Source organism: Siniperca chuatsi, linkage group LG6 (genome assembly GCF_020085105.1).
Source record: "Siniperca chuatsi isolate FFG_IHB_CAS linkage group LG6, ASM2008510v1, whole genome shotgun sequence".
In the NCBI taxonomy this organism is placed as follows: Eukaryota; Metazoa; Chordata; class Actinopteri; order Centrarchiformes; family Sinipercidae; genus Siniperca; species Siniperca chuatsi.
In genome coordinates, this window is record NC_058047.1 from 6,688,793 (window position 1) to 6,712,129 (window position 23,337).

General features: G+C 39.4%; 1 protein-coding gene across 15 annotated transcripts in view; it reads right to left on the bottom strand.

Moving 5' to 3' along the window:
* The window catches only part of LOC122878315 (discs large homolog 1-like protein), a 110,464-nt gene that overhangs the window by 14,751 nt on the left and 72,376 nt on the right, over positions 1-23,337 (bottom strand). For 14 of the 15 annotated variants that reach the window (XM_044200980.1, XM_044200979.1, XM_044200983.1 and 11 more), the window contains 4 exons: positions 21,043-21,199; positions 20,239-20,341; positions 8,491-8,605; positions 504-686 (listed from right to left, as the gene is read on the bottom strand). In XM_044200980.1, the coding sequence (XP_044056915.1) occupies positions 504-686; positions 8,491-8,605; positions 20,239-20,341; positions 21,043-21,199 (558 nt within the window). Of the gene's footprint in view, positions 1-503; positions 687-8,490; positions 8,606-11,971; positions 12,424-20,238; positions 20,342-21,042; positions 21,200-23,337 lie in introns of those variants that run through there. The other variant, XM_044200993.1, reaches the window with a different exon arrangement.

The following is a 23,337-nucleotide window of genomic DNA, read 5'->3' on the forward strand; positions in this document are numbered from 1 at the left end:
TCTACACCATTAACATAGTTCTTCTATTACCCTTAATGCACCAGCCTCTAACACCCCAGATTCTCTCACCCAGCCTCTATTCTAACACCTCAGTCTATTAATACCCAACTGTCTACACCCCTGTGTGACAATCTCTACATCCATTCCTCCCATGTTTTATTCGCTCACTCCCACTCATCCTTGTTCCCACTAATTCGTCTTTCACTTATTCACGATAATTTTAACACTCCCTCACTTTCTTTCCTTCCACTCCATCACTTTCCACATCCCTCAGTCCCTCCCTCCCTCTATCCTCGCCACCTCTCACAGTGGTGACGGACAGTAACAAGACTTGTTTTAAATCCTCTCCTCTTCTCGCCTCAGAAACCTATCAACAGTCACCTACCTACCACGGAACATTCAGCAGAGGTGGAGGAAGTATTCAGATGCTTTACTTAAGTATAAGCATTAATACCACAAAATACTCTGTTACAAGTTGAAAATGTTACATCCAAAACTCTGACCTCCTGCGGCTGGGGATGACTCCCACTTCAGGGCAGTTTGGAGGCGGGGGGCTGAGGTGACGGGCGGGCCACCACTCCTCTTCGCCAGCGCTGCTCAGGTGGAGGATATCCCCGAAATTAAATGGCAGGGCCTGATTGGGCGCACTGAGATCTGACGCACTTCCATCGTAGTCGAACAACGCTCTGCAGACCGACGGAGAAAAAGACAATTTCAGATTTCACACATTTAGTCAAAAACACAACTTCAGTGAGACAATCCAGCGTGCTGGAGGGTGCAGAAACAGACAGGTTAAGCATTTATTTAGGGACAGTGATGATAAAATGCTTCTTATTTTGCATCGTCCTAAATATGTAACCACCCAGCACATTTTACCGTAAGAAATGTCAAAATATTCACTATACATTTTATCTTCATTCCAATAAAAAAACCCTATCATAATAAACAATTAAAAATAAAATAAACTCACAAAACAAGACAGAGAGACAGACAGAGAGATCTGCTATAGTAAATAAGAGCCAAAACAGCTGAGGACTGCTCTCCTACACTATTAATTTATGACCTTGTCTGTGTGTATGTGCCTCTGTGTGCGTGTGTGCAATTGTACACATCTGTATGTGTGCATGTCAGTCTGTTTGTGCGCATTTGTGTGTCGCTGTGTATGTTTTTTGTGTGTGTGTGAACGGTGATCTGTCTCTGTGACCACAGAGTTTCAAACTCGTCCAGAGGGAAAAGACCTGGAAAAGTAGGCCAGCAATATGTGTGTGTGTGTGTGTGTGTGCAAAGGAAGTAGAGCTGAAATAACCGGCATCCCCTAAAGTCCCTGCTGCCTTCATCAATAAAACAGAACATAGACAGAGAAGGAGAAACCAAGAGAGAAAGAGAGAAAATCAGACAGAGAGGTAGACACAGAGAGTATGACATCAGTACAAAAACATCACCTCATGTTTTATTGATGTTAGATTAAAGATGATAAAAGAAAGACTTCCACACAGGACATTATGTATTTAGCTGGCTGCTAAAATGTGACTCATTCCATTAGACTGGAATCTAGACTGGACAATCTAATAGAAACATGATCTTATGACCAGAAGGACCTGGACTGGTTGGGATTTCACTGATCAGCTGTGGTGGCATTTGCTGTAGCTTCTTCACGGTCAACATCAGAGGACTGCGATCATTAAATCAGAAGAAACTTTAAAATGGTGAAAACTGGGCTAACGTATTAGCAGGTAGTAACAGGAAACATTAAATGGAGTTTATATAAATGTTTGGTAACAGTTTATTTTACAGGTATGTTATTTCCTAATGATTTCTTCAAAGTTTGCTGGAAAAATCTATGTAGTTTGGTACTGATTACAGCGAAATCTAATTAAACGAACAATTAAAATTGGTTATGTTTAGGGAAAGATCGTGCTGTGGGTTGAAATTACTACTTCTGTTTGGGGAGCTTTGTTGTCATGGTAACAATAATAACCACGTGGTTAAGGTTATGAAATTATTGTGGTCATGCTTTAAAGAGTTTTTTAAAATTGATTTTCTAGAGGAATTTCCTTGAAAGAACTGCTCTATTTAAATCCAAGTAAATATTTATTATTTTACTCTTTTTATTATTGGAATCTATTCTTTACATATGCTGAGCTGTTTGTTTGTTTGTAGACACATTTCACATTTTTCCAAGTTCTGCTGACCTGCTGTTCTCTGTTAGCTTAGCATTTGGAATTAAATGGGAGTGTACCAAGTTAACACTCTCTATAATTACTTTGCAGGAAACTTCTCGGGATAAATTATTTGGAAATGAATCAGTGTTATCAGTGTAACAATATAAGTGTTACCAAATCTTCTAAATCTACATGGTGTTTTTTTAAAATCTATAAATAAAATGTATGAGTGAAAATGTGTAAAAATAAATGTATTCTGCTATGAACAGGACATACAAAATAGTAGCATTGGTAGGCCTACTGCATCAGCAGTTGCACAACTTAATGAGTCATTTAGAGATGTTTCCATGTTATCATAATAAATTAAAATGTTCTTAAATAGACATAAGAGAAGGAGGTGGCATGTGATAGGTTACAGGGTATACTGGATATGTGAAGTGCAGGGTTACATTTACATTAGTGTGTCCACAGATACATACAGTAAAGGGCAGCTGTCAGGAGTGAGTGTATAAATAACCTCCCTTTCCTTCATAATATCACTACTCCAAGAGTTGATGATTATAGAAGAAAATATAGAGTAAAAAATAAACAAAAGCACTCTCATTTCAAGAGTTCCACACATCCTAAATGACTTTGCAGCTACCAGGTTACATTGATGGATAGTGTGTAGTATTATTAAGGCCACAGCTATGTAAATGTAACTCTAAATCAATTTTGTGTTCTCAGTATTACAGTCAGTTTAATTCCTATGTGGGAACAACTGAAATCTAATTACTCGAGTGAACGAACACAGTAATTACTGCAGTGTAATATTTTAGACTGGCCTTATCCCAGTGTGTGTGTGTTAACCTGCGGAAATATACCTGTGGACATTTGTAACATTAAATACAATTTATTAACGCTGTGTTTGCACAGCCAGCAGCAAAACTGTATTCGAATTTAACATTTAGTAGAACCCAATATTCATAGTAATGCTGCGTATGAGCAATAATTTTAAATGTTCTAAAATAGTAAGACAGTATGTGAAAGGTTACAAGAAATGCTGTAGACATGAGGTGCAGGGCTGCATTTACATTAGTGCGTCCACAGATACATACAGTAAAGGGCAGCTGCCAGATTGTATTAATAACCTTCATAATGTCACTACTCCAAGAGTCAATGATTATAGAAGAAAATATAAAGTACAATAAAAATGAGAGCACCAATATTTCCACACATCCCATATGATTTTTTTAGTTAACAGGTTACACTGATGGCTTGTTTCTATCATTATTAAGGCCACATGTAAACTCTAAATCAATTACCAGCTCTCAGTGTCAGTCGTTTAAATTCCTATGTGGGAACCTCTGACATCTAATAACTTGAGTGAAGAAACGCACGTTAGTTACTGCAGAGTGTAACAGAAACACACGGTCATCTTTTAGAATTGCCTTTTCCCAGTGAGTGCTGTGGAAATTTTAAACTTTAAATACCGTGTTAGTGTTGTTTTTCGCACAGCCAGCAACCTATTGTCCAAACTGCATTGCAGTTTAAGTTTCACTGAATACTCATAACATTACTGCATACATGCACTTTATTTCAGAGGTGAATATGCAGGGTAATTCACTAGAATATGCCCAATTGATAGTGCTGTCTAATACAATACAGTAAGTAAATAATATAGAGTAATTAGGTGTAAACTGTTCTTTTATCTATACTGTATGTTTATTTGCTATTAACATACTGTCAATTTGATACAATGTAATATATTCTCAGAATAAAATTCGGACCACATTCAGTCAACTTACTCAAAAAAGTCCTCAAGCTATTTAATACTTTAATATTCAGTTTCAAGCAGCAAATGTCACAGAGCATGTTGGTTACTTAAAATGCTTCAAAATAAATTTATATCTGCACCAGAAATTAGTACTGCAGAGATTGGTATCATTTTTTTGTGCCCAGTGAGACTAGGGGCTTCACACAGCCCTCAAACCCCAATTAATTCATCAATGTTTTGTTATAAATCCATTGATCAAATCCTTATAGACTATACGGATGCCAGCAGGGTCCAACTAACTGAGTATCAGGTCTGTTAGGACTTTCTTTATCTTCCCCTATTCTAATAGCAAATAAATCCTAATATGTAAAATGAGCAGCTGCATAATAAAAATAATAAACAATGTAAAGACATTTAAAAAATATTTGTCATTGAGAATCTAAAATACACTATATACTTTGAATGAGGATGGGACTTAATCGTGTTATCATTACTTTGTAGCTATCCCAGTCTTTCCAGGTGGATCTTTGCACAGTGAATATACAATTACAATGCCAAGCTATTGAGTCATACAGTGTGTTGAATAGAGGACATTAATGGTGTGAAATGAGAAGAGAGGTGGAGAAAAGAATAGAGGACACACACACACACACCTTTCACACAAAGACAGTCGTACATATGTCACCTTGCTTCAGTGGCATTTCCTCTGACTAGAGGTTAGTCTGTATCTTACCCATTATACACACAGATAGTACAAACAACCCACTACACAGACACACACATACACACATACTGTATGTACATGCATGAACACACATAGCAGACCAGAGCACCAGACCAACAGATTGGGGGGGTCTGGTGCTCTGGTCTGGGGGGCACCGACAGCGTCACCTCTACCAATCAGTTGCCAGTCGGAGCACACCTTTTTTCATATTTGATGCTGATTGGTCATTTATGGGCAGTAACCAGATACAGGAACTTCACGTGTGACAGTGATTTATCATGTGGGTTGTTGTGGGGTTACTGCATTATTCTATATAACCTTGAAGACTTGCAGGAACGTTGTCATTAAAATTCAGCATGTAAAGTGATGACTGTCATGATGACTACCTGACACATGCATATTTCCTTATTAAATCTACAATTACTATGCAATCTCATACAGATAACCATGATCCCCTCAGGATGAATTGTAATAACTTAACCTTTCCTCTAGCACTATCATAAAGGCAGAATTTTAATTTGTGCAATACTTTGGTTCATGACCAAATACCTGCAAAAGTAATGGTGTGTGTAAGGCTAATTAGCACATGCTAACATGCTAAACTAAGATGGCGATGATGGTAGACATGGTAGACATGGTAAATTTATCAAAATCTGCATTTTATGGGTTGAAAACGGCTCAACACGACATCTCAGTCGACCGTTTGGGACTAATTTACGTCATGATATTTAAAATTAAAAAATTAGTGTTAACACCCTCTAATCAGATGTGGGCGGCCCACCTCCCCCTGCCTTTGAGTGGGAGTCTGTGAAACCGCGCTCATTTTCAAATATATGCAGATCGAGATGCATCATTCACAAGAGTTTACCCTAGTTTTTACTAACCCTCTACTTAGTATTTTTCCATTTTGGCGCAATGGTTCGGACTTATGCTTTTTGAGGCTGTAGAAGCACCACCGGACTGCATTCTTTCCCTTGATGATGATCCCATGATAAACAGCAGGGCTACGGCTACGTACTGACACTCCCCCACAGACACACACTCATGGAGAGCCTCTCTAAGCCGCTAACGTTAGCTCAGCTACAACACACGTACCACACAGAAACTTTTACAAAGGGAATGTGCTTCTAACTGTGAACACTCCAGTGTGTTTCCAGCGTGGACACGGAGAGTCTGACAGCAGCTGCTCATGGTTGGTTAGCTGTCTGTCGCTCACTCACCCCCTAAAGTGGTAGTCCTGCAGTCCTCTAATGCACTTTTTAAATATGCTGGGTGGGGAGCTAGCAGAATTTGAGGGTGAAGTTACACTTTAAGGAAAAGTACCTTCATGCACTCTGCTGTCTTTCTATGGAACTCACTGCCAAATGATTTAAAGAGTTTCCCTACGGGGATCAATAAAGTATTTCTGATTCTGATTCTGATTCTGATTTAAAGCTGAATGAGCTCGTTGAGCTTTAACATTTCATGCAGGAGACTCAATAAGGTGCTGACATTCATTTTGTTTTTGTCAGTGAACATGCTGTTTTGGTGTTATACTATTGACTATTACAGCAGTTTTATGAAAACAATCATTGCTCCTTTTTTCTATATGACAATGATTGCACTTTGCAATTATTTTTCTGAAAAATATTTTTTCTGCAACCATGTGTCTGTAACTACTAAAAATGCTAAATTCCCTTTAAAAAATCTTACTATAATCTCCCTCTTTTTGCAGAAAATTGCATCTATAAATAAAAGCTAAATAAACTTCATTATCATTTCACTCAAATGCAGCTCAAAGTGCTTTTCAGGATGTCAAAACAATGTTTAAACATCCTAATGCAGGCTTCTTCCGATTTAATCAAATGAGCAGTGGACAGGACATTTCTCCTCACTTTTAGCCAAAACCAGATAAAAACAGTGGGTGCACACTTAATTTATGCTAATGATAATCATGCCTATGGGTGACTACATAGAAATTTAACAAGGGTGACGGCAAGCAGCTGCAATGCTATGTTTCCTCATATTCTTCTATTAAATTTACATTTCACAAAGGGGATCATTTATTTTAATGGTGGGTATGCCAAGTAGGTCATTTAAGGTTTTACAAAGCATTGTGGGTCCACTGGCATTTACTTCAACACACTCTAAGAAATGAAATGAAATAAAAACTAGAATCATATTTCAGTTACATATTCAATTAAACTGCGAGTTTAAGTCATTCAATCAGCTTGTTTCTCAGTCAGTCAGATAAATCTCTGACACTTGTTGGGCTGCAGCTACCAGAGGGCTGAATGTGACCTTTGGCCTCTAGCTTCCTGTACAGTCTGACCCCAGCCCTGCTCTGAGTGTGAGTCACTCTGTGAGAGAGTGTGTGTAGTTCAAGGTGACTCTGTCCTGGCTGCTGCTGCCTTTTCCTTCCGGGCCCCTTGCACACAGTTCAGGTCAGATGTTCCTTTCATGCACAGTACTTGTCAGCTGTGGTTTACTCTGAGCTTTGTATTATTTTTATTTTTGGTCAGAAATAAAAACAAACATACAAAATAGTGAAACATGTTGTGGTGCTCATTTCTCACAGTCTGTCAGTTTAGGTGTATTAGTCTGAGACACTTACTTATTTCCTATCTGCCAAACTACAGTTTACTACTTTTGAGAAAATCCTCTATCACAAATAGAAATACAGATAATACAAAGACAAAACATTTGACTCTTTAACTCCTTAACTCTCTTGCTCAGACATAAATTAAAATGGTTCTTGTTCTTGAACCATTTAGATTACAGTCCTGACCCTGGTCTCTTCTGAAAGGGCACTCTTTGGAATTTACTATCAAAAAGTCAGAATTACTCTAAGTGATAATGGAGCAAACCTACAGAGGAACCATCATGGTAAAAATGTAAGCTTTTTCTCACCCTTTCTTTATATGTGTTTTGTATGCACTCCTGTTACAGAATAAGTAACTGTTGTCACAGTGACAGTGGAATCTTAACGTGGTTTGCACTGAGGCTTTGTGCCTCTAAATTATGTACAGATTGTCAAAGTTCAATGACGATTCAACCGGATGCGTTCCCAAATAAATTAACCCTCTTCTTGTTAAAGGTTTAACCCCTCACACAACTTCCACAGTCTGCCTGCGTTCACAAAGATTGATTGTGCCTTCTCTCTCTTTGACTGCTCATGTTATCAGTTGAGTAAAAATATCACTTTTTTGAGTGAAATACACATCTACATGAAATGTTATTTCAAATTACTGACAGAAACTGTGGCTGATATTTGCTCTTTGACAACATGTTTTTAAATCATTTTCAGTTGTAGCTTAACTGATACAACCTAAAAAAACGTTAAAGCCTATTTAATCATGAGTGTGACTATTAGAGCTGCCTTTCCTGTCTTTGTTTTCCATTGTATTTATCTCCCAAGACCTTCAATGTGACTCATCTGGACCCAGTGAGCTAGCGTTTAATCAATATTTCAAATGTTGTGATTCTTGTGAAGCAAGGATCTTAAAAGTGTAGATGGTTTAGGACTGACACTGCTTCTGGGCTTTGCAGAGAAAACTAAGGATGGATGGGGTGATTCAGAGAAGACTGAACAACCAAGACAGGCAAGGACAAGAATGACACAAGGACAGAGGAGCACACACACACACACACACACGTACACACACAGAAGTCGAGAGGTGCTGACAGGAGATGGATGTGTTTGTGTGTTAGACAGTATTTGCCACACAATCTATGTGATAACCTCTCTTTCAGCATCTCACACACACAAAACGTAGAGCAGACAGGTGAGATAAGACCTTATAATAGTTGTGTCACACTGAAGAACACTAGACAATCAGTCACCTCCGTCTGCTGTGTGTGTGTGTTACCTGACGTAAAGTGTGCGTTTCTGTGTGGAGCGGAGCGACGTGGAGCTGGAACTGACACTGCTGGTCATCATCTGTTCCCTCAGGTCATGGATCTTCGCCTCGAAACGACTGTACTCTACACACACAGAGTGAGACACACAAAGAACATAAATGTTGTTAGACCCAGCAGATTTCAGGTGACAGATTTTAAAAATAATGCTGATACACACTAATAAAATATCTTTAGAGAATCTAATTTAAGCTACTTTTACAAGCTGCCTGTAACTCCACCATAGAAGCAGTTGAGTGACAGGGATTTTTTACGCTTCAATCATCTTTGCTCAGTGGTTCAGAAACCACATTACAGTACGTCGATCAAAGAGAAGAGCAGAGGCATAAACAAACAAAGCTTTAGGGGTGGTGGAGGTTTATGCACAGTGTTAACCACATTTCCTTCAAATTGCTGTAGTACAACAAGTACAACATGTATTTTGAGATGTGAATTTGCAAGAAGTTTATTTTCCATGTTCAAGTGCAGAGGCGATTCTCTCAGTGTTGGTGCTTAGCTACAAACACACAACTATTACAGTCACACACACAAACATGCACACACAAACTCAGGGGCAACAGATTCTCTACAGCCATAATCTAATAGTCTGTTTGATCTGAATATTAACTCCTGTTACATCAGACCCGATCCATGTCAATATCATCATAAACACACACATCTACACAATCATCCACACGCACACGCACACACACATACATACAGGCAGCAGTCAATGGGCACAACACCGGACATAATTTGAATTGCTGAACAAATCTGAGATGTGGGCAGAGAATCAGTCTTAACCATTTTCTACTTTTCTCCTTCCTACATTCCAGCAACTACTAACATGTTTGTATGAGAGGTGGTATATAAATAAAGCTGAGTTGAGTTGAGCTGCCTACATGTTGTGCTGTAGGTGGAAAATCGGTGAGTCTGCACACAACACAAGCGTCACATTATACATGCACACTGAGTTCACACAGTGACGTTCAAGATGCTCAGCAGTGGTGTGACATGGCATCAGTGGTGCAGCGTTTCATGGAGTTATCAGTCAGTTAGCTCATTTTTGCTCATTGGTTGGAATGTAACTAACCTAGTGGAAAGACACAAAAATAAAAATCCATTCAGAAAACAAACTTAAACACAGTAATCCTGCAACCTAAACATTTTTTTTTCCTCAAACCTGTGATAATTAAAATTTCACAAATGTATGCTGTGCTGATGTTTTGCCAAAATACAACAATGAATTTTGAAACATCCCTTTCAGTTTAATTGCCAGGAACAACTGTATCCCAATCTCACTTGAATGACAAGTAGTTAATTGCGAAAGAGCAACCGGTTGGCCAATCAATGCAAAGTGCAATGATTTGCTCATACACTCAGCATAGCAGCCCTGTGCTTTAGTATCCTCCTGCTACATTCTGCAAAAACACTCTAGTTTCTGACCCATTTTTTTTCTAGTGGCCATAAAAATGTCACTGTGCCTCTTTAATTATAAATGTACATTATTTATGGTAATGCACAAAGTGAAAAAACAAATGAAATAATGTGTTCTCTAATGTGCATTTGTGGCTTTTAGGATGATAGTCTTCTTCTAGCAGAAAAAGTTAAAATATGTACTTTTAGCCAGCAGATTGCTGTCTCAAAATGACAGTAAATTGTGATACTTTTGATTCAGAGTGGCTGAACAAACAACAGATATGTGTGTAATAAATCCTTACTGGCTGACTTCTAGTCTTCTTAACACCACACAGCTTCCCAGAAACCTCTGAACTAACACACGGATGACAATGCCACTGGCAATAAGCCTGAAAAAGCCCTTCTGAAGGATGTCCCTGTGTGTGCGTGTGTGTGTCTGAACCATTACTGTGGACTACAGAATCTAATTAACCCTGAGTAATTCAATAATACTTGAGGTACACACGATCATGCACACACACACACACACACACACACACACACACACACACACACACACACACACACACACACAAACACACACACAGATCTGGAACCTGCAGTGTCTCCTGACTTTTCCTCTTTTTCTCCCTATTTTTGTTATCATTTCCTTGCTTATCTCTCTACATACATGCTCAGTGTCTGAACACTGTCAAAAACCAGCCTACAACACCCAGATCTCGGCTCTGATTTCCCCCAAAGCGTTCATTAATCTGACATATTGACGCTCACAGACAGAAACAACTAAACTGTACTAAAACGACGCAAACATCTGAAATCACTGAATCATATATAGAGTAGCATGAACTCTACAGCTTAAAAACGACACATGATGTTCTGGGAAAAGAACTTGATTTGAACTAGATTTGTTGTTTGTTGACAAGGAGATTCACATAACTGACAGCATGAACTAAGTTTGACAATGCAACACTTCATATAAGAGAAAACTGCCTCCAATCTTTTTATAATGAAATGATCATAATGCCCTTTTGCTGAGAATTCCATTCCTTGCTTTAACCTTGAATATTTTCATTGCTGACCTCAGTTTGGCATTTTCAATCTCAGCTCTAATCCATTACAAATTGATGGATTAATGCTTCTATTTCTGTTTGTTTTCGCTGGACCACACACATCAAAATCACCAGATACTGTCTCTGTCTCTGTCAACACACATTGCCTCAATGCAGCATTATGGGATTAAGAGCAAGAGAGAGAGACAGACAGCGAGGGAGAAAACAAGACAGAATGAAGAGAGACAGAAAAGAGAGAAAAGAGAAGAGGAAACAGATTGAGTGTGATTGGGCTTAGCTGTATTGAAGCAAACTGATACAGTGAAATAAAGAATACAGGTGTATCATGACAGGCAGAGTTGAAACAATAGACACAAAGACAGAGAAACTGTAGAGCTATAGCGAGATGTTGCTCCTCTTTGTGATCTATAGAAAAAAGACTGTGTTGCAGCTATGATGTTAGTGTTATTGAGTCCTGAAGAGAAAGACAAAGCCAGTGCTGCCAAAGCTGCAGCTCTGATCATCTTCTGCTTTAAGAGCAAAGCAGGGTGCTAGTAGTGAGACAAGTAGTGAGCTGCAATCTTGATCATCTTTATTTTAAAAACCAAATCCAGCAAAAGTACCACAGTAAGAGAACATAAAGGCAACAGTATTGGAAGTGAGACTGTTGGTACTAAACCACCAATTTTTCTACATCACTGATAATTTATTACACTGTGAGAGTCATTAGACCAAAGACAGCGTAGGAGCCAACATGTTAATGCTGCATCACTGGTCACTAGAGGGATAACAGTGTTAGAGCACCACACATTCACCAGATCAGGTTTAGTCCAGTATTACCTTTAACATCGTTCCCCAAAACACTCCCTGAACTAAAGGCATTGTCATCAGTTAACAGTGATGCCAAGATGTTACTAGAGGGAGGATGTTAACAAGTAAATTAGTTCAGGTCTGTCTCTCCCAACTCCCGCTCAGCTGTACTCACATGCTGCAGGCAGACAGGCAGGCAGGTTCAACGTCCGCACGATATGATGCCAGTACGGTGGCTTTCAGATAAGTCTATCTGTGCGTGTGAGAGTGGGGTTTGTGCTGCTCGGAGTCCTGGGATGTGAATGAGAGGAAAAAACAGAGAGAGAGAGAGAGAGAGAGAGAGAGAGAGAGCAGATGTGTGTGTGTGTGTGAAAGAGAGAGAGAGATGATGGAGAAGAGAGAGGGAGATGATGGAGAAGATCTAATGCCAGCATGTGAGAGAGCCAGAGCAGAAAGATGTAAATGTGTGTGAGCGTGTGAAATGAAGTGTGTGTAGGTATGCAGTGGTGTGTGGTAGAGAGACGAAATGTGTGTGTGTGTGTGTGTGTGTGTGTGTGTAAATCAGTCCAGTGCTGCTCAGCTGCCACAGAAACAACAGATGCTAACTCTTTCTCTCTACTACACTCCTCTCTTTCTCTATCTCTCTTTCGCTGGTGCGCTCGTTTGCTCCTCCCCCTCTTCAGCTTGCTGTAGGGCGGAGACACACACACACACACACACACACACACACTCACTCACCAACAGACGCGCACACTGTTTCCTCAGGTCACTCATGCAGGAAGCTGAGTCGATGCCAGGCTCTCCTGCCCTATTTTGGCCCAGGGAATCAGTCTACACACACACACACACACACACACACACACACACACACACACACACACGCACGGTAAAGCTTGACCAAGCATTTTGAATATTGATTTTTGGGCAGCTTAATTAACAGCTCAATTCATATTTAAATGGATTTTCCATTCGTTTTTAAGGAAACAGCAAAAAAGACAGTAGTGTTTGCCTTCAAGTACTCTTTCTGCACTGCATGATTTATGTTTGTCTCCCCATCTGTCTCCCATTTTCTCTCCACCTCCACTTTCTGTCTCTCTATTTTTTAGGACTCATTTTCTTCCGTTTGTCTCTGTCTGATATCTGTGTTTCTCTTTTCAAGGGTTTCACTTATAAGAAACCTTTTAATAACTACCATTTTTATCTTGTCAAAGTCAGCAGGTTATGCTTCCATCAGACAAACACACACTTCTATCACTGTCGCCTCTTTCTCTGGACATCAAACTCCCCAAGAGTGACACAGTAACACACATCGAAATCACCAGATATGAAGTTTCACCTAATCAGCATTTAACTGTCTCTGTCAACACACATCACCTCAATGCAGCATTATCATATTAAGAGCAAGAGAGAGACACAGAGACAGAAAGAGAGAGAGATTGGGGGAGAGAACAAGACATAATGGAGAGAGAGACAGAAAAGGGAGACGGGAGGAGGAGGAGGGGATGGGGGAAGGGTGATGACAGAGACTAATGGCTCCGGGGCTCATATTCCCTCCTTCCTTCCTTCCTTCATTGACCTCTCCTCTCCTCTCCTCTCCTCTCCTCTCCTCTCCTCTCCCTAAAGGAGCATTGTTCCTCCATTCAGCAGCTGGCAGAGACCTTCTCTGCATCGTGCAGCTTCAGTGCTATCCAACAGGAAACCACTGGAGACGGGCAGTTCTCATCTTTAGGGTTGTGTGCATTGCACCAATATTTAACTGCCATGATTAAATGCATGTATGTACTGTAGATAATCCATACACTTTCCCTTTATTTACTTTTCTGCAGGAAGGGGTGTGGATTTTATGTCGTACTTCATGCCATTATTGCTTTGACATTTTTACTTTGTATAGCTTTTTCTATTAAGTTACATTTAAAGGTACTCTGTGGAGTTTTTGACCACTGGTAGCACTATGGAGCAATGTTTTTATGAGCAAGCCCTATTTTGATTGCATCATGCTCGTGATACCTGCCGCTTCCTGCCGCTGATTTTACCCTATTCCCCTGATGGAAAGTTGGATGCAGTAGGTGCAGAGAAGTGTCTCAATGTGTCAACAAAGGCAGGGAAGAAGAAGACTGCAAGCTGGCGAACATGGATGGAAACAATGCGCGATTTGAAACATTCCTCAAGGAAACACACAATGTGTTTAAGGACAGTAACACTAACTTTTTTACAAGAAAAGTCCACAGGGCACCTCTAATTCTGAGTACTTTTTGTTCTGTTTTTTTTCCTGTCTGCATCTTTTTACTGTTGCTGCTGCAAAAATCTAATTCCTGCAAGGTGATAAATATAGTTTTTTTAATCTACAAAATCCTTTTGTGAAACGTCCTTCCTGCATTTGTACATATATAGCTCTTATGTCTGATCAGTTGAATTAAAAAATAATCCTTCACCAGGTAAGTCTGTTGTAAAAGTGTACAAGAATTGATATGAGGCTCTGGCTCTAAAAATAACAGTGCTGGAAGGGGCTCATCTATAATTGATACAATATACTAAAGTAATCTATATTGGTATTGATTAACTGATCAGATTGCAGAGGAGATGGCAGGAGAGATAAAATAAAAAAAGAGAAATGTCATATTAATCTACTGAATTCAAATTTAAATGTCAAAACTGAAAAATGTTTAATCTCTGGCCGCTAATAAAAGCCTCAGCATGACAGTGACACAACGACACACTGCAAATCTCAAATCAGTCACCTTCCTGTTACAAGTGATGCCTCAATTCTCCAAATCACACTTTGTGGGCGATGAGTCAGACCATTACCACAGACACCAGTAATGCTGGGGAGGAGAGGAGGAGCTGACAGGTGGAAAGGAAGGAGAGGGATGAAGGAGAAGGAAGGAAACTGAGCAAAAAAGAAAGAACAGAGCGATAAAGTGAAGTAGGAAAAGAAAGGAAAGCAGCCTACTATTCAGATAATATTCCCACAACTTTGTGTCTGAAAGCCCAGAGATAGAGTTGCTGTTAATCTTCTACTTAACAACTGGTGCACAACACACACAAACACACACACACACACACACACACACACACACACACACACACACACACACACACAAAGTGTAATAAGCAGGCTAAGAGAAGTGAAGATAATCCCCTCTGCATCACCTCAGTATTACTGCTGACAGACTGCCGCCTCTGTGTGTGTCGTGTGTGACAGTGTGTGTCTGTGACAGTTGTGTGTAATCCCAGTGACTAATACTGTCAACCTGCAGGCATTACCAGTCCCACATCAGGAAACTTATGGCACGGGAGGAGATCATGCTTAAAGGTCAATACTGCAACATTTTGTTTTTTTAATGAACATCCAGATTTTTTTCTGATAAGCACAAACAATACATTGAGTACTTGAGAAAACAACACTTAAGCTACAAGGCTGTTGGGTGAAAAATGAATAGTGGTTTTCATAATTTAGTTTTTATTCATTTTATTCTCTTGCTTTTCTCAGCCTCCCCCTTATACTGTCTGTATGCTTTATTCTTATATATACTGTATGTCTACTTTGTTCATATACATATAGTTTTATGTTGTAAAAAATGTGTTGTTTTAAAGTGAGACTGTGTAACTTTGAAAGAAGAAACAACACAATCTTCCTTTTACAGATGAACTCCACTGATTTTACACATCAAAGTCTGTTTACAGGTCTTGGGAACCACTATTGCATATGTGAAAAAAGTTGTATGAAGCCTGTTGTGGCTCCAGAAGGAGCTGTGTGAAATCTGATAAATTACTTCAATTGATGTCACTTGAGGCAGCGTGCTAGAGGCTAGCTGCTCAAAGCTACATTTGCCACTGCTAGCACAATACTCCCACTCCCGAATCCCTGACCAAACTGTCAGCAGTCGGGTTGCATTGTGGGTAACATAGGCGCGAGGTTTTTGACAAGTAATGCATGAAATAAAAAAGACAATCTCTCTGGTTCTGCTGCATCGATTTTGATACTTGTTAAAAAACTGTCCATCATGAGTCCAATAATGTTATAGAAATTCAGTTTGTGCTAATGTTTTAAAGTTTGCTTGTCCTGTCATGTGTTTTATTATCTTCTGTTGGAAAGAACTTAATAAAATTATTATTTGAGGGTAAAGTTACAAACACTGTGATTTCCACATTGTGGGTTCAGAGCTAGAGAGCAAAACTTTATCTTGCTTGTCATTATCTTTCGTAATATATTAACACTACTTGTAGCTGAGGTGGCTACAAAAATGAGGACGGATTTTCATAAACTGGGTTCTTTCAGTGAGTGGAAATTTGGACAAGACTTACTACAGTTTGAGAATAGGGTTAATTTTTTCCACTCATACCTCCTTACCCAAACGCTGCTCATATGGCATTTTAAAGCTTCCTACTGTAAGTACATTACAAACACTGCATGATAATCACTGGAATTAGAGCATCACATAAACTCAGTGTGTAAAATGTGTTACCCTGAATATTTATAGGGTCAACTGTAAAGTTAAGAAGATGATATCAAAGAAAAAGTATGTTCATGATTGTCTGATGGTTATTTTGTTTGAATCTGTAATGTGTTCATAAACTGCTCCTAATTCACCACAATGCACTTCAAGTGAAGTTTATTCTGTACCAAATAATATCTTACAAGCAGCATGACTTTTCACAGACAAACACACTCCATCTGCTGTACTTCAAATAAACACAGATCTATATCTGCTGCATCAGCTTAAATCAACCGTGTCTCTGCCCAAGATAGCACAGACACACACACACACACACACACACACACACCATGAGCACTTCAGTTCTGTGCCGAGCTGTGTTGTGTTTGGCGACACTGGGTACCGTATTTAATATAAATAACAGGAGGAGACTGCACACACACGGTGAGAGAAACACTTTTCCCCTCCTGGTGGAGGTCATTATGAGTTCCTCTCTCATTGGCAGGAAGTGTGTGTGGTAAACAGAGGGAGCACTGCTGGTCACCGCATGCTATCGCCACGGGAACGGGACAAACATGGACCTTAGATCAACACACACACACACACAGCCATGGTGCTGACCAAAGCCCAGCGTGGACAGAAGGTTTGATATAGAGTTCATTCAACAGTCACTAATGAGAGTCACGACACAGACAGACATAGACACAGACACACACACACACACACAGTCACACACACAGATCTTAGACTAACTGATCCTTTTTGAGGACCAGCATGTGAGCAAAATCACTAAATGCTGAAGTACACCTAGTTTCTCGAATGTTAAGCAGGAAAAACCTTGAAAATTAAAACGAGGCTACAGCACAGTCGGCTCTTAGTGAGGCCAGCTGGACCACCTCTGATACCTACTGTGAGTTGTCACTGTAAGAATCCCAGTATAACACCAAACAATGCCAAAATAGAACTGGACCGAGCCAAACCGACAGACCCTTGAACCATTTTGACACTTTCTGCAGGATTTAAAAGGACAGTTTTTTTTAACTTTTAAATGAACAACAACAAAAATCTTGAGTATAAGAGAAAGGTAGACTTAAAAGGTGACTTTTGTGAAGGAGGGCAAAAGGTGTCCATAGAAATATTTTCTATCCATTTCAGCAGCTTAGTTCACTTCTCTGCTGTTGATCCATATGGACTGCACTCCAGGAGTGAATGGAGAAGTTGTTTTGATTGCTTTTGTTTTGACACATTTTTTAGCTGTCTTCACCTCGCATTCAGAATCAGTTGTGTCAATCCAAGCTAACTACAGTTGCCGAGCAAACTAACTACAAAGTCCAACTGAAATTAAATAACATTTTCTTTTTGTCTGCTACAGCATACATATCTGCTCTGTAAATCACAAGTCCTGTGTTCTCCTTTAAGAAAAAAATCAGGAACCAAAAGAGAGAAATGAATATTTTATATTTTTTGGTTTCATGATACTAACCCATATTTTGGCATTAATTTGTCAGAATACAGTAAGTTTGTAGATGGACAACTTTTTTCCATACATCCAGTCAAATTAGCATTCTAACATAAGCAGACTGACTAACAACTAGACAGCAGCCTGCTACACAACACAACATACAAAAACCACATTGGCTTTCCTGCTAAAGTCTCCTTTTTATCTAACTTACAAACTTGAACACATCTTTAAGCTACAAGCACAAGTTTGTTTACTTTGTCTCTTATTTCCCTGCCGGACGTCAGCCCCCTAGCTGCTGTCAATCAAACACAGACACCAACATGCCCCAATACATATATAAAACATGTTGACATTATTTTTCACTGCAAAAAAATGTGATTTCAGTTGGACACCTTTGAAGCCTCCATGCGGTGAGTTTGAGCTCAGGGCACTGTCCATGGTGCTGATCCTACTGAACACTAGAGCAGACACAAGCAGACTCCTATGTAATGCACTGATGTTCTTGCTGGTATTTCTGCCAACGGAGTAACCAGGTACAACCAATCATCAGGCTAACACAAGATATAGCCATCATCCACCTGTGTGCACCAAACATTAGCACTGTACTCTCTACAGACTGCTAAGTTTTTTAAAATCCCTGCTCGAGAGACAGCAGTGAACTGAAAAGCAAGCTTACCTCTGAGTTTAAAATATTAGTATGTCAAGTATATAAAGTCAGTTTTCAGTTAACTTATTATCTTCAACAAGGATCTGTGTGATATGCAGGTGGCCTGACTACTAAAAGTCTTGAAGACATCCTGAGTCTCTGCACCTGTCTGTGGTTACACTTAGACCTAAGACCAAAGTGTATCACAACCTTTTAAGGCTTTTTAATGACTCCCAGATATCCGTGCTGTACTTGTGCCAAACACTGTCCCAGAAGAGCTTTCATGAGCAGGTTGTAGCAATTTAATCTCTAATGGAACAGCAAAAATATGGTTATATTTTTATGAAAATGTCATGGGACCTACTGTATCAATGCTATGAGATGAATTTCCAGTGTTTGATTTTGGCCACAACCATGCTGGTTTGATCTAAGCACCTTGAGCCTGATGATTCCTTCTTTTTGCAATTTAACCTCAACATCATCACATAGAGAAAATAAATTAATTTGCGATCTATATCTATATCTATAAATACACTTTCTCTTTTGAAATTAGAATTCATAATCCATATATCATGCTTGTACAACCTTTTAGAATTCATAATCCATATATCATGGTTTTCAGCATGATGTATGTATTATATCCCTATGCTGCTTCCATCAACTGCCGATACATTTGCATATTGCAGCTGCTGGGGACTTCATTATGTTCTGACAGCACCTTCCACATCTTAATGTACTTTGCCCTTTAATTTCTCCTCAGACTCTCCTCAGACCTGTGATGCTGTGTATTATACACTGTTCTTGCCTATAACAACCCCTTCCTGGACCACCTCTCTGACTGAATAATACATGGCTGATGCCAGAAAGAGACACACACAAACACACTATACACACACAACCTCTTTCAGTAAACACATTTCTGTGAATCAGATTCCAGGGGCCCTGATGCTGTGTAACTATGTGCGTGTGTGTGCGTGAGTGTGTGTGTGTTTGTGTATGTGTTATACTTTGGTCCCCCGCCATGACAGCATACCATTAGCTGAGCCAATAAGGAGGCCAATAACCTGGTTTCCTAGGTTACAGCCTTCTCAGTCACTCCCAGTAGACAAACATCCAGGATGGTGCTTGTTGGGAAACCACAGTCTGTCTCTCAGAGTGTGTCTGCATGTTGCACAAATAGTGAATTTCCAAAACTTCAGCACATAAAAGTATGAAAAAATGTCTTGTTTCCATTAATTACTATTAAGCAACTAATCTGAAGAGTGAACCAAAACATAACATAATAATAATAGTAGCAATAACTAAAAGGTTAAAATGGCATTTATGTTGGCTTTACTCTTTTTTTTTTCTACACCCAAAAACAGTGCATTTTGTTTATGTCTTTTAAACATAAACACATTCTATTAACTTTTGGGCTTTCCTGCAGAGTGTAGAACTGTAACTGTACACTGATTGTCTACAGTAGCCTACACTGCCAGAAATTAAACAGGAAGAAGACAAAGAAGACGTGGAGGCAGATCCACAACATCATCATTAAAGAGTAACTTAACACAACGCTGAAAAGCAGTGTTTCACTGCCCTCTCTGGTTAAAAGATTCAAGCCTGTGTCACCTCTGACATCACCCAGCTTCACCATTGGATGTGGTCAGAAGTGTGCTCAGTTATACTTGTAACCACAATCATCAGTAATGTCATGGGGTCCTGAAGTGTACATGTACATCACTGCAGCAAGGTGAGAAGGTAAACCACTGGAGGTCAGCAAAAGCAAGATTTTAGGGGGGTGTTCATTTACTCTTGAATTCAAAAATTCAGTTCTGTTCTGTAGCAATTCCATACAGATTTTCTTAATCTGTACATGCAATGGATAGCAATGTAATGTTATTAGCTGCAGTACTCACCCTCAGGTCTGTACTGTGCTACTATGGTAACGGTCTGTCCTGCATTCTTCAGAGCTGCGGCTGCCTGCTCATGTGTTGCACTGGACAGGTCCACACCGTTCACCTACACACAGACACACAGACATTCACTCAAAGTTAGAGCCCATGCCTTGGATCAATAGTAATAAATGTATAGTGAGATGAGCACACCATTAGGTGCACTGCATAGCTTGGTGGTTCAATAACTCACAGGTAACCATTCACGTGTATGTGTGCATGTGTAGTATGTGTGTACTTTGTGAAGACTTTTTCATTGCATAAAATCATTCCATGTCATAATACAGTGACAGTCATTCTGAAGGGATTATCAGTCCCTCCACAGTCTGATGCCTAAATCCTGTTTGAATCCTGTCTGAAGAAAATTAAAGCCATATTTTGCTTTACTGGAACACAAAATACAGCTGTAACACACACATCCCCTATCAGCCATTACTGGTGACTGACTGACTGGCAATGCGCAAAGAAAATGATACCAGTTACATTAAATGTCTCTTTAAAGGGTTAGGGTTAGATTGCTGTAGACACTGTGAATGAATGTAAAGATGCATCAGATCAAGTTTAAAATATTCAGCTTCAGCAAAAAGTATTATTGCTTTCCTTATAGTTATTCTATGTTGTATGGGTCCACATCAATAATATATAGGATGACTACCTCGATAAGCCTATAACCTATATAGTAGATTTTGAGTTATTAATAATAGTAATGGTGACAGTACTTGTCTTATATATCTGTGTGTACTGTTTGTAATAGGTCTTAGCTCATACCGACAGGATGCGGTCCCCCTTTCGTAGCTCCCCACAGAGATCAGCTGGACCTCCAGCCAGAATGAAGGAGATGAAGATTCCTTCTCCATCTTCCCCTCCAACAATGTTAAAACCAAGACCTGTGGACCCCCGCTGCAGCACCACCCGCCTGGGTTCCCTGGAAGAAACACAAATTAAACACATACAGTACTGCGTTAGGATAAAATATTATGGTATCCAACTTTAAATCAGTTTTGTAAGTATCTTAACGTATGATGACATTTAGTCAAACAGTTACAACTTAGATAGCATAGTTGATGTTTAGTTGTAACAACTGTTTAATCACAGTCTTAGAACCAGTGACAAGAAGTGAGAGATGACAAGAGAAGACAGGATGACAAATTATATAATTTAATTTATACTTATTACATAACTACAAATGAAAACATTAAAATATTGCATCTGCATTTAGTAGTTACTGTAGTGTATATATTCTCATGGTTTCTGAATGTATAATATCTGTGATACAATATTGTGTAGTGATAAATGTGCGTCTCAGTGGGAGGAAAGGATATTTAAAATTAGGATCATTTACCACAATGACCAGCAGATGTCAGTATTGCATTGTCTGTTACTCTGTCCTAAACACACACTCAGTTTATACCTGTAAATGGTTTTTGATTCTTTAGTAAAACAGCATAACTTGAATGTCTTTTCACAGCAGGAGTAAACAACAGCACATGCAGGAAATCCATGTCCATGTCAGGTAAAACATGCAAATACATATTCAAAACAGAACTGAAAGCAAGTTCATCTTATTGTGAGGAGACCACTGGACCATCTCGTAAACCTCACTTAAAGACCTGGATGAAAACAATCACGATCAGTGCAGAAACAATTCCAAGAGTCGAAGACCTGTTAGTGAGTTATCAGGGTATTCATAACTATACTCAGCCAGTCCATACACTGTGCATATGTGAAATTTGGATTAGGTCCCTCTTTAGTCTCTCTGACTGAAATGGTTCTAACCAGTGATGCACCAGTCCAAAACCACTGGATCAGTATGCAGATGTGACAGATCCACATTTAACACAGTTTCTTTGTCGATCTCATAAAAATCATGTGTTTCAGCTAACAGTTACATTCATTAAGGTGGGCTGCCATAGCAATCCCTGGCCTCGTGTTACCTTACGTTAAAATGATCCCAATGAGTTCCATGAAGTGTGGTAAGGTATACAGATATTACATTTGGGAAAATTAGAGCACTGGTAATCGGTTTTGACAGATACCCTGAGTTAAGGTATTGGCATTGGTACAGAGAGAGAAAAAGGTGAATCGGTGCATCCCTTGTTCTACAGCACAAATTAATATATGATCACATCTTTTAACTGAAGTCATCTGCTGAGAGAGAAAGCAGATGTTCTTAAAGTGCGCACACTCAGTGGAAATTTATTAAAACTCATAATCCTCTATTTTCATGAGAAACTAAAGAGAGAGTAAAAGAAAAAGAGATGAGAGAGAGAATAAAGAAAAGATACAAACGCAGAGGAAAAAAGGAGTCAGAGAAAAAAGAACAGACGTCACAATTACCATTCTGCAGTCAGTCTGAGGCTTATCAGATTTAAATATAATCAAAGCGCACTGATTCGCCCAAAGGGTTATGATGAAATGAGTTATATTCTGGTAACCACGGTGACGCCAGTTGAGTGACGAGGGCTGTGATAGGCTGTAATCCGTCCATTAAAATGGATTAAAGACAGTGGAGCAGCACTGAGAGTGTATCTGCATGTGTGTATGTGCGTGTGTGTACATGTGTGACCTGAGTTTACTTGCCAGACAAAATTCGCTCTGCCATCTGTCTTTTACTGCCAAACACACACACACACACACACACACACACACACACACACACACACACACACACACACACACACACACACACACACACTTAACAAATTCATAGACACATACAGCAGCACAGTGAGCAGGCAGGGACAGAGGTCACTCAGTGTATTTTGGGCTCTCTAGGACTCTGTTTCCCAATCTGTCGTGAACCTCTTTGAGGACCACTTAAAACCTCAGAGGGGGACATGAGGCAAGCAACAACAGAAAGGAGAAAGAAGACAAAGAGATGATTGACATTTTACCCTGTACACTGCTTGATTAGTTTTTTAGCTAGTAAAGCTAGTAAGAAGCTGCAAAATTTGATAGAATTTCATCATTGTAGATTAATTACGAATTTTCTTTGGTTGACAAACTGCAATAAGAAGCGATAGACATGCATGACATTTTTTAACAAATAATGATGTGATACTG